Source organism: Plectropomus leopardus, chromosome 15, assembly GCF_008729295.1.
Source record: "Plectropomus leopardus isolate mb chromosome 15, YSFRI_Pleo_2.0, whole genome shotgun sequence".
Lineage (NCBI taxonomy): Eukaryota > Metazoa > Chordata > Actinopteri > Perciformes > Serranidae > Plectropomus > Plectropomus leopardus.
This window is the reverse complement of record NC_056477.1, coordinates 10,185,632-10,200,008: the sequence shown is the minus strand read 5'-3', so window position 1 is coordinate 10,200,008 and position 14,377 is coordinate 10,185,632. Positions and strand designations below refer to the sequence as shown.

The following is a 14,377-nucleotide window of genomic DNA, read 5'->3' as shown; positions in this document are numbered from 1 at the left end:
GAACCGGCGGAACGACCGGCCCCTACTCCCTTTAAACACACAATAAGGGTACGCATGCAGCTTAAAACCAATGGCAAAACGCACTGTTTAATGCAGCGACTCTGATATTAACACCACGGCCTAATGCACCGATAATATGCGCAATACTCCATGAAAGGCTAATCTGTCCTTACCATCTCGCTCGCATAACTGTATGGCGTCCAAGCTCAGGTCCTTGATCATCCCCTCGCAGGGACTTAATGGACTGGTGATGTTGTGCGCCAAGCCTGGTACCTCCATCTCTGCAGAACAGCCTGGGTGATGCTACTGGTGAATTTGCTGTCGCTCGTTAAATATTACACTTGCACAACAACAGCAGGCTTCCGTCCACGCTCGTCAGGGAAAAGAAAGCGAAAGAGAGACGGGTTTTCAGTCAGTCCCCTGCTCGTTCAGCTCTCCTCTCTCGTCTCCTGGGTGGTGTGGCTAGTGGCGCGTCAGCGGAATCGTCACGGGCGCGAACAGCAGAAGCCGCCACTTCGGGTTTGAGGCATAACAGCTCCTGCAGAGATACGTTTTTAAATGTATGAACCTCAAAGATGGTGCGTTTATCTTATTTCATGCGTGCACGCAGCAGCGCGCCTTCAGAGCCACAAGTGTGCGCGCGTGCGTGTGCCCTATGTGTTACTCCACCGCGGGACAGTTGAACATGAATACTTGAGCGGATTAGTGCAGAGACGTTCCGCAAATTCAATGGCTTCTTATGCAACCAGATTAGCCCGGTGTTTCCTCCTCCGGTTCAGGGCTCCATCCAAACCGGCCACACACTCCCGTTTTTTTCCCCCCATTTCACGTTCAACGTCATCCCACCACGGCTCGCTCTCATGTCCTTATTTGGCGAGGTGTAGCCCTGTCTCGCAGGAGCGCAGGTGCAAATGGACCACACAGTAATGAGCTGGGGGACATATTGCGCGACTTAATAAATGGACTACCTTATAGACGACCCCTCTTGCATTGTAATAGCACATAATAAAATGCAAAACCATGTCAGCTCATAGCCAAAAAACAATACTTCATGCTTGGCTGTGGGGGGTGTGTGTTTATCATTATCTCCCCTGCTACGCCCTCTTTATCAGTGGCTCCCAGGAACAGGATTGCCAAGGCATGAAAGGTCAAGTGCACAGGCAATTTGTGGCTAAACACACACTGAATACTGCAGGCGCCTCTTGTGACATTGTTGGGCCGTGCTGAAGTCATTTCTGATCATCATGGAGTCATGTTCGGTCTTAGATTTCCTTTGTCAGTGTTGTCTCCTCTCCATTCTCCATAGGGGTGCATCACAGTGAGGCGATGTCACTTTCTATTTGTTTTTGTTTCTCTCTGTGTTACACAAGGCGCCCTGAGGAGACAGAGTGTTTATCTATTCAGTGGACAACGAATTCTGCAGCTGCGCCTATGGGACCCCTGAGTCATGCTGTGCAGAGCTGCTGCACTATAGTCTTTGAATTATAGGAGGGAAGCCACCCTAACTCATCTCTGTGAGGCACGCTGACACAGCATCATCATCACCTCTGGAGTTGGAACTGAGGAGGAGAGAGAGCGTTACACAATCGCAAAGAGCAACGTGATCGCTTTTATGTTCATTTTTGGATACAGTAAACTAGCTGTTTGAGCGTTTTCATGCACATTGGGGGATTTAAAAAAACGAGGTTTTGCTGGGCAGGCGAATTAAAACCCTGATAAGCTCCTAATCACTGTGGCATTCAGATTCAAACATATTAAATGCACCACTGAAGTGCCTGAATTTACTCCTTGCTCAGATTTCATGAGTTGCATCTCGCTCAAATCTTTCTGCCTGGTAAATTGCAACTCATTAAAAGTGAAGGTCAACATGCAGATCATAGCAAACACAGAGCCATCTGTGCACGAGAAGTTGCTGCTATAGATTCAGTGTCAACAGATGAAAACGATCTATAATTTCATCTGTGAAGGACAGTTATATATAGCATGCTTTTCTGTGTTTACTATCTTACCAACTGCCCCCATGCTGTCTAAGATGGCTTGATTACTAAAGAGCTTTGCACTGATATCCACAGATTAACACAGCATCTGTTTAAAATGACTGTTTCCACCATAATTGCATAAACCAGTGAATGAGCTCATCACAAGTCTATGGGCAGACATGGAAAACAAAAACTCAGCTAATGGTATGTCAAATTAAACAAATAAAAATAAAAAAAAGCTCATCGCTATGAACGGCATCATCTATATCTCTCTGTCACTATGCCTGATGTGCTTATCTAGTGCGGGAGAGAAGGAGGAGGAGGAGGTGGTGGAGGATGAGGCCGACCGATTCTGGAGGGTTCCTTCTAATCCTACCATCCATCCGTCCTCCTTGCCATCCCTCTCTCCATCCACCCGTATCCCCTCCAGCGAGAGTCATCGTGCATTAGCGTCAGTGTTTCCAGTAGAGCTGCAGGAGGACGAGTGAGAGCGACACAGAGTCCCATGTAACACACACCCAGCCAAGTTCATCCCCTCCCCCTCCTCTCCTTCTCCATCCTTCCTCTTCACCTGTTTTACCTTTTTTCACTTCACATTTACTTCCTCCTCTATCTCCTTTTCTTATTGTCACATTTCCTACATCCTCTCTGTTGCTACTCCAGATCTCCTAAATTACTTTGCAGGGTCACTGTGCATCTGTGTGTGTGTGTATATTATATGCCCTGTTTTGGCAGTCCACTCTGATTTGCTCACTCTGCTGTGCTTAGAGCTCACAGGCCATGTGGACTCACAGTGACAGATGGGGCAATAGCAGGGAGAGAGGCGTAGTAAGAGTCGGAGAAAAAAAAGCCAAATATGTTTAAAAATTATAGAAGAATGAAGAAAAATCCAAATATCCCTCTTGTTGTATTTACTTCTTGCTTTCTACATCATCCTCCATCTTCCACACACCCACACCCTGCGGTCACCACACATCCCTCCTCATCTGAGAGGTCAGTTACAAGCCAGTATATGGAGCACAGGCTGCAACATTTTACATTAGCGGAAAACAATACAGAGTCTCCAGGGTTCAATGTGTGTGTGTGTGTGTCACTGCACACCACAAACACATTTGTCTGAGGGAAGTAAATGAAGCGTGTCATTGATCTGCAGTGTGAGCTCTGGCCTTAGCTTGATTGATAAAGGCCGTGTGTGTCTGAAGGTCTCGAAATGAAACCACAGTTTGTCTGATTTTAGCATGAAACGCCCTTCACCTTCCATCTCTGTTTTAACAGTAAAATCTAACAAATTAAATTCATTGTTGGCCAACATCAAACACCAAGCCCACACATTGAGAGAATAATTAAAAGCGGTGATGTTACTAATACAATTAATTTAACTGATAGAGAGAGCCAAGTATAGGAAAAGCTGAAAGGATTAGTTTAACATTTGGTTGCATGTGCTTTTTTGCCTTGGTGGAAAAAGGAATCAATGCCGCTCTCATGTTTATCAGATAAATATGCAGTGAGAGCAAACAATTAGCAAGGCAGAGGTAACAAAAACCAACTACCAGCACCTTAATCCTTTCAAAATGAGCAAATTGGTTTGATGTCTTTAAAAACCACGGGGAGAAAGCAATGAGCAACTAAACATGACATTACCCAAAAATTTGCCCCCCAAAAAGTACCAAGAAAACTATCTGAAAATATTATAAATATTGTTAAAATATCATAAAATTATAAACATAAATTTTCCCTTTTTTGGACAATTTTCTAACAATCTTCCCCTCCTTTTAAAAACTATTTTTTTTAGGTTTTATCAGGTAATCTTCTTGTCACCCTTTGGTCATTTCCTTTTTCCCTGTTTTTGAAAGAAATTAAACCAATCTGCTCAGGTTTCAAAGGGTCAAATAGCTTGTGGAAGGTGTCTAAATGCAGCACAAAAAAACTGATGTTGATCCAAGTTTCCAGAGGTTAAATAAAAATTAAAGCTCACTAATTAACATATTATATTTTGTTTGATTAACATGCACAAAATCCAATGTGTAAAAACATTTTGGCATTTTATCAGGAGGTGATGCAGCCAGTTTGTTCTGTGCAAGCCCCCAGGAACAGCACGGAGTTCTGAAGCCAATTTTCATAGTGGCTGAACTTAAATTACAACTGCCAGGTCTGTCACATGGTGTAGTTTTTGAGTGTAACTCCACAAAATGACTTGTTTAAGTATTAGGATTTAATACATTTGGTCCGATAACATTTAAAAATTCTAGAAGAGCCTCACAATTAAATTGTTTTATCCCAGTTCAGATTATCAGAGAGCAAAGTGAGAAATTAGCCATTTGGCCAGTGGAAGTTTTTAGTGCACTTTAGTATCCCCAAGATGTGAAAAATACGGGTATTTGTTGGGGATGCACAACACTGGATTTTTCACCAATATCTCATATGCCTAAATGATTCAATTCATTTGGCCGATAACCAATAAGTATATATCCACATTTTCTCCACCTAATTTTAGTGATCATAAAGTCTCTCCTGTAGTGGCATTAACATCATATTATGCGTACTCTTATCGTGATGGCTGACCAGCAGATGGAAACGTGAAATAATAAAAATGCTTTTTAGTCTATGTAAAATTCATTCATTGTGCAAAAGGCACATCAACTTAGCATTTATGTTTTGTACATGTTCAGTTTATCAATAAAAATAAAATTTGTTTGTTGTATCAACAGAAACTAGCATTCCGATATTTCATTTTAAAGCCAATATCTGAGGATGCCAATATTATTGTGCATCCCATTTAATTTTATATCCCGGAGGCTGAACATTTTTGACTTAATGCGTCCACTGAGAAACTTGCACAGGCTCTGCCTGCCCCGCATCTCCGGTTCTCTTTAAACATCCATCGTTATGTGCTGGACTTTTCCTTGGCTGGAAACAATAACATCCTAAAGCCTTTTGTGGTTACCTGCCAAGAAATAGTGGACTCATAACACCCACTAAAACCACAACTTGTTGTTTTTACACTTTCACTTTTGTACAGATTTAACAAATGAGATAAACATGTTAATGAGAGAGATTTAAATGTGCTGTTAGGTGGGTTTTGTTAGCGTTGGACAGAGCATGACCTCTGGGTTCAGTCTTTTACGCTAAACTAACTGATTATGGCTCCTGCTTCATATTAAGCAGACAAACAGTAAAAGTGGCATCAATCTTCACATCCGTCTCTTGGCAACAAAGCAATTAAGAACATTTCCCCAAATGTTAAATTATTCCTTTAACCTTTTGAACCCTGAGCTAATTGGCTTGATTTCTTTCAAAAACATGGGAAGATGACAGTAAGCAACAAAAAAAAAGATCCAAAATAAGCAGAAAATTAGTTTTTTTTAAAAAAAAAGTACTAGTAAATTACCTGAAATATAAACAAACAAAAAAACAACAGCAAACAAAACAAAAATAATGAGAAAGAAAAGGAAGTTAAAAAACACACAAGCAAGACTTGGCAAAAGTGCTTGAGAGAAAATTATAATTTTGCTCAGGGTTCAAAGGTTGAAAACGGGTGAATGGCTTCTAAAAGCAGCACAAGAAAAGTAATGTCGCTCCAGATTTCAGAGGGTTAATAGATGTCATGATTCAGTGATTCAGAAAAGTTTTTACCAATTATGCCTACACCTCATTGTGAAATTGTATTTTATTCCAAAAACACTTACATTGTACATTTTGGTTACCATTTAAAATTTTTCAATGCAATTATTTATAATTTATATTAATACTATTATATTATATTTAGTAATATTTGTTTACTTTCCATGCATCAAAACACCAATTCAAATTCAATGTATTTGAATTACTTACCAGACTGGGATGTCTGTGATGGGCTGCATGTATCCTCTGATGGAGTCTGGACGGATGCTGATGGATGAGACCTGGAGGCGTCTCATGGATGGACTCACAGCTGTGACTCTCTCTGGGTCTGACTGTGATGAAACCTGCAGATGGAGGCTGGTTTTATCAGTCTGAAATGACAGCTGACAGCTCACACAAGTTTTACACTCTGACAGGAACAGCGGTGATTTTAGGTGGAAAAAGTGTCTAGTTTGGACAGATGCAAAACCAGAAGACAACATAATTTTACATATTAGGCTATTTTACATTTTACAGTTTAATAATACCATCAATGCGACTGAGCACCTGTTCTCCTCACGGTGCGGTTACTCTGGTGAGCTCCTTTAGTTTTGGTAGCTGCTGGCTATGTTTGCCTACTTTCACCACGCTGTCCTGCTGCCTTCACGCCTCCTTTCGAAAACACGCAGGAGATCATGAAAGTTGCTCTTAAACAGATAACATCTCCTCCGCATGGCGCTACTTTCATGTTCATGTTATCGAAGATAATCCACATGTTTACGGTGACAGCGGTGATTACTCCCTCCCTAAATACATGCTAACTTCTGACAGCTACGTGTAAAGGACCACATGACAAACAGCCAATCATATTGCAGTTACGCAACAGGTGATCAGCCCTACCTGTCATGAAATGTGTGCCATCCGATTTGTCAAAGGTTTTGGGCATGCGCACTGCTCTCTCACTCTCAGCACTAGACATTGCGGCTATCCACAAGTTATTTAAAACCATTTAAAAACTATTATACCGAGCCACTGACATTAAATTGTATAATAACGATACTTTAAGCAAATTAATCCAGCATGAAATATATTAATTGGTTACTCAGGACCATTAAAACCACTTTTTTTTGCTGCATCATGGGAGACTTTTTCAGCCGTCTTTATTTATCTTAGACAGCGGACTGAGTTGGAGATGGGAAAATAACAAGCATAAATAAGATGGGGTTAAATTAAGGAAAAAAAGACTTTTTATTACATTTAGTGTCATTTGGGCCTGGACCAGTATTTTTGCTTCTGGGATAAATATGCTTGTAAGGTTGAAACCAAATGACTAAGAGAGGTAGAAAAGAAAAAAAAAAAAAAAAAAAAAAAAAAAAAAAAATTATTGAGATTTGTGTCATTTTGCACAAACAAGGAGAGAAAAAAAAGGTAAACAGCGACTATGAGCCAGACTTATCAGACACTGTGAACATATTGTCCACTGTATACGGGCCAGGTATGGTGAGGTAGCAACCGAGTCACAGCTCCTCTCATTTACACCTTCCCTGCAAAGGCAAGCTGCTCATGAGAACAATATGTGATGCTGTGGACTCTGCTGGTCTTTGAGTGGGGCGGCCGCCAGGATGCAGAATAAATGCATGGCTGGTTAGTCATAAAAAGCTCGTCGCTTCTGTTCTCTGCAATTTAGCCGTCTTTCACTCCGTCCGTCTCTCGCAATACAACATGAAATTCAAATTAGTCATGCTAGGCACTGAGAATGATTGCCAGCTGTGGCGTACAAATAATCGCCCTAAGTGAGGTGAAGAGAGGCTTTGATATTTGTGATTTAATAGCTTTTCTCCACAGCCATTATGCTTGAAGCTGTGGGATTTTTTTATAGGGTAAAATGTAAGGGTTTTTGTTCAGCTACTTTAAGGTGGAACTATTTTCTGAGAAGCTGAGATTTCATTACTGCTTAATCATATGAGGAATTGGCAGCAGACAGTATAATGCATGTTGCATTAACCTTCCTACTCACCACCTCCGAGCACCTCAGGGTAACATACCAGTATTTACATCCTCTTCAGTGTTGTGGTTCTCAAATGAAGGCGGTGTGTTTTCTTTGTGGAAAATAATGTCAGAGGATGAGTGAGTGAGTCACAAGCTGCCACAGAACATACTGTAGTTCAGTGGCACCACCTGTTTCTGCTGAAGGCTCATTTGTTTTGGATGAGAGGCTCTCTCTCTAGCTCTATTTGCTATCTGAACATTAATTTACTGCCATAAACAGAGAGGCCTGTGGACGAGGGTTGGAGCTGATGATCATAAATAAAACAGAAAAGTTAATCACCTTCCTCACCTCATACAAAATACAGCTTAAAAAAGTGTTTGTGCCTGTAAAGTCTCTACATTTCCAAAACTAAACTCTGATATTCAAAACTACAAGATTAAATACACATTAGAAGTGATACTGTATGTTATAAAGTCTGTTGTCTCTTAAGTAAACAGCATTTCTTTTTTAAGCATCCCACATATAGTCAGTAATTTTATATTATTTATTAATTTCTAAACATGTAATAATCTGTTGCTGAGTAACAATCGTCCATTGTTTATCATCAGAGAAGTGAGTACATTTTAAGTGGCAACACTGCCCCCCTGAGGTTTTCAGTAACAGTACCTGAGCACAGAATTTTGCAGGAAAACACTTCATTATGTGTAGTGGTTGTCTGTTCTTTACAGTCAAAAGGTTCACCCTCTAATTTTGCTGAGCTTTTCATATTTAGTAAGAGAGAATGTAAGGGCTTAATGCAAATGCCAAATTTGTGACCTCACTCAAACTGATGATTTTAAATGATTATATGACATAATCCTGGGGGAAAATAAATAAATAAATAAATAATAATAATAATAAAACAACAACAATACTAATGTCAACTACTAATGCCAATAACAATGTCAACAAAAAAATAAAAAGTAAAATAAACAAGGAGGAAAATTGTGCAAAGAAAAAAAAAATTTCAGGACAGATGGGCAGTAAATTAAGAGTTTTGAGACTTAGCTTAAAATGAAATTGTTCTCATGCATTACACTGTATATTGTCTCTGCCAGACTCTCCATCAGTCGCAGCAGATTCATTCTGTTGGATTAAGCAGATCCTGGCTATACGGATTAGGCCTCACGTAGGCATGCATGGCACCATGAACACATGGCACAGGACCGAGCTGCTTCTCAACCTACAGAGAATGCATGTGTTTTTCATTATTTCTCATACTGAGAAGATGAGTGAGTGTCTGGTGAAACCAGCCTTTTAGATTTATAAACCTTATTCTTCATGGGAACTAAAATATGTCTGAAGGATTTTTTGGCATATGCATTTAAAATTTCATAATACCACATTAAAAACAGCTGCAGCAGGAGCTTCAAATTATCTATGCTGTACCATTTTTACACTTTTATACACTGCTTATCTGCTTTATGTGAACTTTCTGGAATAGCAACATTACAGCATCTTACAGAGACTAAAATCCTGAATTTCCTTCCATTTTGAGTCTTTGTGGAAGTCACTTGGGACCTGTGTTGTAGTCAAGACCACCACACCAAAACTGAGACCTAGGCATGACTGACACCAGAATGTATCAAGAACAAGGCCAAAACTTTGAGGGGTTGAGACGATATCAAGACCAAGACCAGTGTGAGTCCCACACTGCATGACACATTTATGATCAAATGTGGAACATGAACACCATGGGCCCTCCTCAAATTGATCTAAAAGATATTCCCATGAAAACACCCACAGAAAACAAATAAAGATTGCTCTTCACTCACCTCTGTTAGAGATGTATAGTATATGTATGTGTGTCCGTCTGTGTATTTGTATATCATGAGAAGTGTCTTGATAAAATAATCATAAGGCATTGCAAGGGTGAATTTTATGTGTGGGGATTTTCTTTTGTTTTCTGAGAAAAGAAATACTGTACACTTAGGAGCTGAAGTCAACGTAACATTTGTATTCAACTCTCCTTTTTTTGCACAGGCAATTGACTGATATCACAGCAGTTTTGGTCTTGGCCGATCTTTAAATAAAATCACAAGTCTTCTTTGTCTGAGACTGAGACAAGACTGAGTAAAAATGGGAGGATTCTGAGACAAGACGGAGATCTTCAAAAAGTGGTTTTGAGACTGGTCTCGAGACCAAGACAGATCTCAAGAACTAAAACATTGCTTACAACGATTCTGGACACTGCTGTTTCGCCTTTTTTTTTGTTACATGCAGAAAACAAAACCAAAAGAGGGTCTTTGTTTGCATACGTTTATTACCTTCATAATATTTGAATGTTTGAACAAACATTTTTTTTTTGCCTGCTTGACAGTTTCTCCAAAAAGTCCTGTTTATATCTGTACTACAATACAGTTAGAATAACAATAGCATCAACAGATGCCACAGTGAACAGAGCTTTGGCCACATGGCAATGTTTATACACAAATTCTTCTCTGGACCTTTGTGCAGAATTGTACCTTTCTCACACAAAAACAATGGTTGCCTTAGATGAAAAAGTTGTACAAAAGTTATGTATTATATAATTTCCTTAGTGGTTTACATTTATTATAAATGTACCATTTGATTGCAGTACAAAGACTCCTTCAAATAAATCCCTTTGGGAACAATAAAATGACTAATACAACAAATCGAAGACATAATTGTGAAACTATTCTATCAAGGGCAAAGAGTAGGCAAGCTGGCAGTAAACGTTTTGACTTGAGTTCCTTCACTGATCCGTAATAAATCTGCAATAACATGCATCAATATTATTTTAAACAACATTCACTTGATAAAGACAAGAACCTCTACTGCCCTCCGAGAAAACACATCGGAACAAGATGAAAACAAATGTCTGCTAGGCAGGAACACGAGTCACAGCACTGGGAGAATCAGTGCTCAACAGTTTCAATGTAGTACCATGATGAGTGGGGGCGAAGCAGCCCCGGGTTTCCTCTCAGGATAAACAATCCCTTTCTATATTAGCTTTCTCCCTCTTCATCTCTTTTCTTAAGACTTCAAAGGGAAAAACAAACAAACAAAAAAAAACGTTTACCTGGTTGGCATCGGCAACCATGTCAGAATATTATTCAGTATAGTGTTATTAGCTTGACAACCACATTGAGAATGGCTCAAATCAGATGCGAGGGAGGCTGGAAAGTGGTTAAAAGTGAGCATGGTAAACAATAAATCACCTTAAAGGTAATCATCGCGAATCGACAAGAGGGGAAAAATCAACTTCCCTCTGTATGAGATTACATGAGGACTGCTGATATAGTTAAATTTGGTGAGATGAATGCTAAAAGTGATAATTTCTCAGAAGCATCCTCTAAGTATCTAATAGATTTTATACTCTCATTTAACCCAAGAAAAGAAATTCGTCAGTCTTACTTTTTATCCTTTTTGTACTGCAAATAAAAACACATTTTCTCAGAAAAAAAAAAAACTTTACAAAGAGGCACTTAATTGCACTTGATACAAAGTGCTCAAGACCTTTGAAGACGGATCCTCTGATAAATCTTAAGAACATCACGCAAAATAACACTTGAGTTATCCAAAGTTAATGAATTGTTGGAAAAGGATGTTTTCCTTTTTGAAACACATGACCGAACATAATACAGGAGCCCAGAACAAACACAAGCTCTGACGATAAACACTGCTGCTGCATGCATAATCCTGCTGCTTCATTAAACACTGCTTAACCAGGTTTCCTGGATATTAGATTGCACGACTGATACTAGAAAATTCCAGATTTGTATTTGTTTTCATCTTAAATCTCACGGCCCTTCTGGTGACTTTGGTTCTGTATTTGTGTCTCTTTTATAACACTCATGTGAAATCAGCTTGGCTGTGAATATACTGCTTCTTTGTGTGATGCACCTCCTTTCTGGAGAGTACGGTCAGACCAAAATATTAGTGTTCTCAACAAAATATCTCCCTGCTGAAAAACTAGTTATGTACATTGGCACTTTTTGCTACTGAAGTCGTGGCCTTGCTCTGTTAGGTCACTCCTTGCTCTAACAGCCAGTGAAAAAGGAAGACAAAAAAGGCACTCAGCTCTAGTGTAGCAACTCATGTCCCGGATACATGGAGGAGTGCTTTGTGAGATTTTCGGCGCACAGATGGGGCCACGAGGAGGCCAACACTGACAAATAACAGATGAGACAAAAGACCATGTTCTATAAACAAACAGAGACAGAAAACCACAGAAAGATGCCTGTTGACACAATCAGAGAGAGGCCTTTAAAGCTTAGCCTAACTGCCTCATGTCTCTGCTGCTGTCTCATGGCACAGCCATATTACGGCTCCACAGATTAAAAGGCAGAAAAAAAGTAAAAGATACTCAGAATCTAATTACAAAATCATAGAAACTCATTCATGAAATGTATAAAAAATACAAATGTAAACTGATTACCGTTAAACATCCCACCAATTCCCCTAAAATGGTAATAAAAACTAAAAATAAAATCATAATGCATAATGAGTACAAAATATTTGATTTTTTTTTGTCTAGAAATAAACAGACACACAAACAGACTGCGGCTGGACACAAACACTGACCTCGGAGGAATATCCACCAATCACATCACTTAAAGGCAGCCAAAGGTCAAAGGCCACAATGATACTTTCCCTTTGGTATGTCAAAGTTGATGAAGTCACCACTTCAGCGTGCTGACATTCTTTTGCACTTCATTTGGCGGCGCCCTAAACTCACTTGGAAGTGCTTACATTTGGTTTGGTACAAAATGCATCTGTGCTTTTAGTCAATAAAAAATGCATAGTTATTATTTCAATCTAAGGAATTAGGCTCTCACAGGCAAAAGTCTAGTATTATTAAAGTGCATGTCACTGATACAACAGCATCACACGAATGCAGGTAGTACCAATGTGTTAAATGATTGTACTAATCATTCTGCCTGTTTCCTTGAAGGAAAAGTGGACGAAATACTTGACAGTACCCTTCATCAGAACCATGACTACAAACCTTCATACAAAAATGCTCCAGATAGACTCGATGGCTCTATAAGGAGTGAACACTGAACCTCATGATTATGAGAAATCCCTTTTTTCCATGTTGGCACTTCAGGTAAAACTATGGCTTTTTTAATATATATATTTATACTATATGGCAACAACAACATTTTGAACAGTCTTAATTCAGCTGAAGCTGAAAGATGGTAAACAACCACTGAAACCTGGGCTGCTGAGGCACAGAAAGACGCTGGGGGCTGGTTTCCCATCATGGACGGATCTGGGGCGGCCTGAAGGCGCCTACCATCGTCCGCTGACGCTGGCCATGTCTGCGTGAAACTGACGGGAAAGGCGGCCGCTCGCTCCCCCTTCCAGGAAAGAGGACCTGATAGGTGGCTCAAATAGTTTCCTCCGGTTCTTGTTTAGTTCTGTGTAAACAAAAAAGGATCACAAAAAATAAATCAAAAGGAGTAAAGGTGATACAAGCATGGTGTTAAGAGTTCTCTACTTTGCCCTGTGAGCTGCACTAAGGGACTGTTCATTATTTATGAGGACGGAGGAATGGTGCATGGTCATTTTTTAAGCACTGTGGAGGGACTTATGTCAAAGATATGTTTTGAGGGTCAAAAACTTTGGCTAACAAACATCAAACGGTAAATGGTTGTATTTGTATATTTTTAAACACTATCTGAACCCTAAAACCTGCCGGTGGGTTTGAAAGGCAGGTTTTTTTAAAAAGCCAAATCACACCACTTTTCAGCCAGAAACAAAATATAAATATAAAAAAACAAAAATATAAAGACACAAAAACTGGTTGGAACTATTTCAATATAAATACATCTTAGAATAATCATCTAGTTAGACATTCTTTTAGTTGGTGTCAGGCCTCATAAATGTTTCATTTGTTCACTTTTTAAATGTATTTGGAAACTTAAACTAAATCTATGCTTAAAATAGGATTTTTTTAATCAACATCACCTCATTCTACATGTCTTATTTAAAACTTTGCCAAAAATAAACTATTTGTACGAACCAGATCCCGGAAAAACTCCTGCATGCATGCAACAGTCTATTTTCAACTCCAGGATTCTGTTTTCAACTTGTAAACATTAAAGGTTAAGTTTTTATCATCTAATGCCAAGTTACTGATATTTTTTCCGGCTGTCTGCTAATGTGTAGGTCTAAAGTTTATTGGTTTTGTGGTGAATTGCACACTCAGCCTATGTGATGAAGATGCAGTTTGTAAGGTGGATTTTCACTTTGCAAAAAATAAGCTTTTTGCTTTAGTGATAACACAAACTCCTGTCCTGTTTTCTCATTGCATTGCCTCTAAAAGCTACTCACATTTGGCGTAAATGTTTAAAAAATATTGTTAGGGCCTATTTATTTTAGAGGAAGGTTTATGCGAATCTCCCCAGTCACTCATGGAGGCCCAAGAAAAAAATGTTTGTAGCTTCAGGGAGGGTCAAAAACAAAACAAAACAAAAAACAAAGTCACACCACAGCCACCCCCTCCAGTGATAAGTAAAGAACGGTCCCTAAATCAAAGCAATGAAATAAACACAATGTTAAGATATCTTTTTAGCCTCCGTTGATCAACGACGACAAGAAAATTGGATTCAAATCACTGCAGGATTGCTCAGATCAACAAAAGCCCTCTTTGTGTTCATCTGGTTTTTACACAGCAGCTTGGACAAAATCTTTTCATAAAAATGTCACGTCATGGCATCTCTGAGTTATTCATACTTTGAGTTATTCATATGATAGCTGCGTTCAGTGGCTGCCAGCATAAACCTTCAGCCTGATTACT

The 14,377-nt window shown here is 39.3% G+C and overlaps 2 protein-coding genes across 3 annotated transcripts in view; both read right to left on the bottom strand.

The window, feature by feature from the left end:
• Nucleotides 1–6,376, bottom strand: part of LOC121954631 (phytanoyl-CoA hydroxylase-interacting protein-like) — a 49,987-nt gene extending 43,611 nt beyond the window's left edge. Inside the window, exons 1-3 of one of the 2 annotated variants that reach the window (XM_042502265.1) lie at nucleotides 6,147–6,376; nucleotides 5,811–5,944; nucleotides 174–538 (exon numbers count right to left, since the gene is read on the bottom strand). In XM_042502265.1, the coding sequence (XP_042358199.1) occupies nucleotides 174–279 (106 nt within the window). In that variant the 5' untranslated portion in view covers nucleotides 280–538; nucleotides 5,811–5,944; nucleotides 6,147–6,376. Of the gene's footprint in view, nucleotides 1–173; nucleotides 539–5,810; nucleotides 5,945–6,127 lie in introns of both variants that reach the window. The other variant, XM_042502266.1, reaches the window with a different exon arrangement.
• Nucleotides 6,377–11,598: 5,222 nt separating this feature from the next.
• LOC121954657 (protein bicaudal C homolog 1-like) overlaps nucleotides 11,599–14,377 on the bottom strand; it is a 76,208-nt gene continuing 73,429 nt past the window's right edge. Inside the window, exon 21 of the mRNA XM_042502305.1 lies at nucleotides 11,599–12,995. Within this exon, the coding sequence (XP_042358239.1) occupies nucleotides 12,868–12,995 (128 nt within the window). The 3' untranslated portion in view covers nucleotides 11,599–12,867. The remainder of the gene's footprint in view (nucleotides 12,996–14,377) is intronic.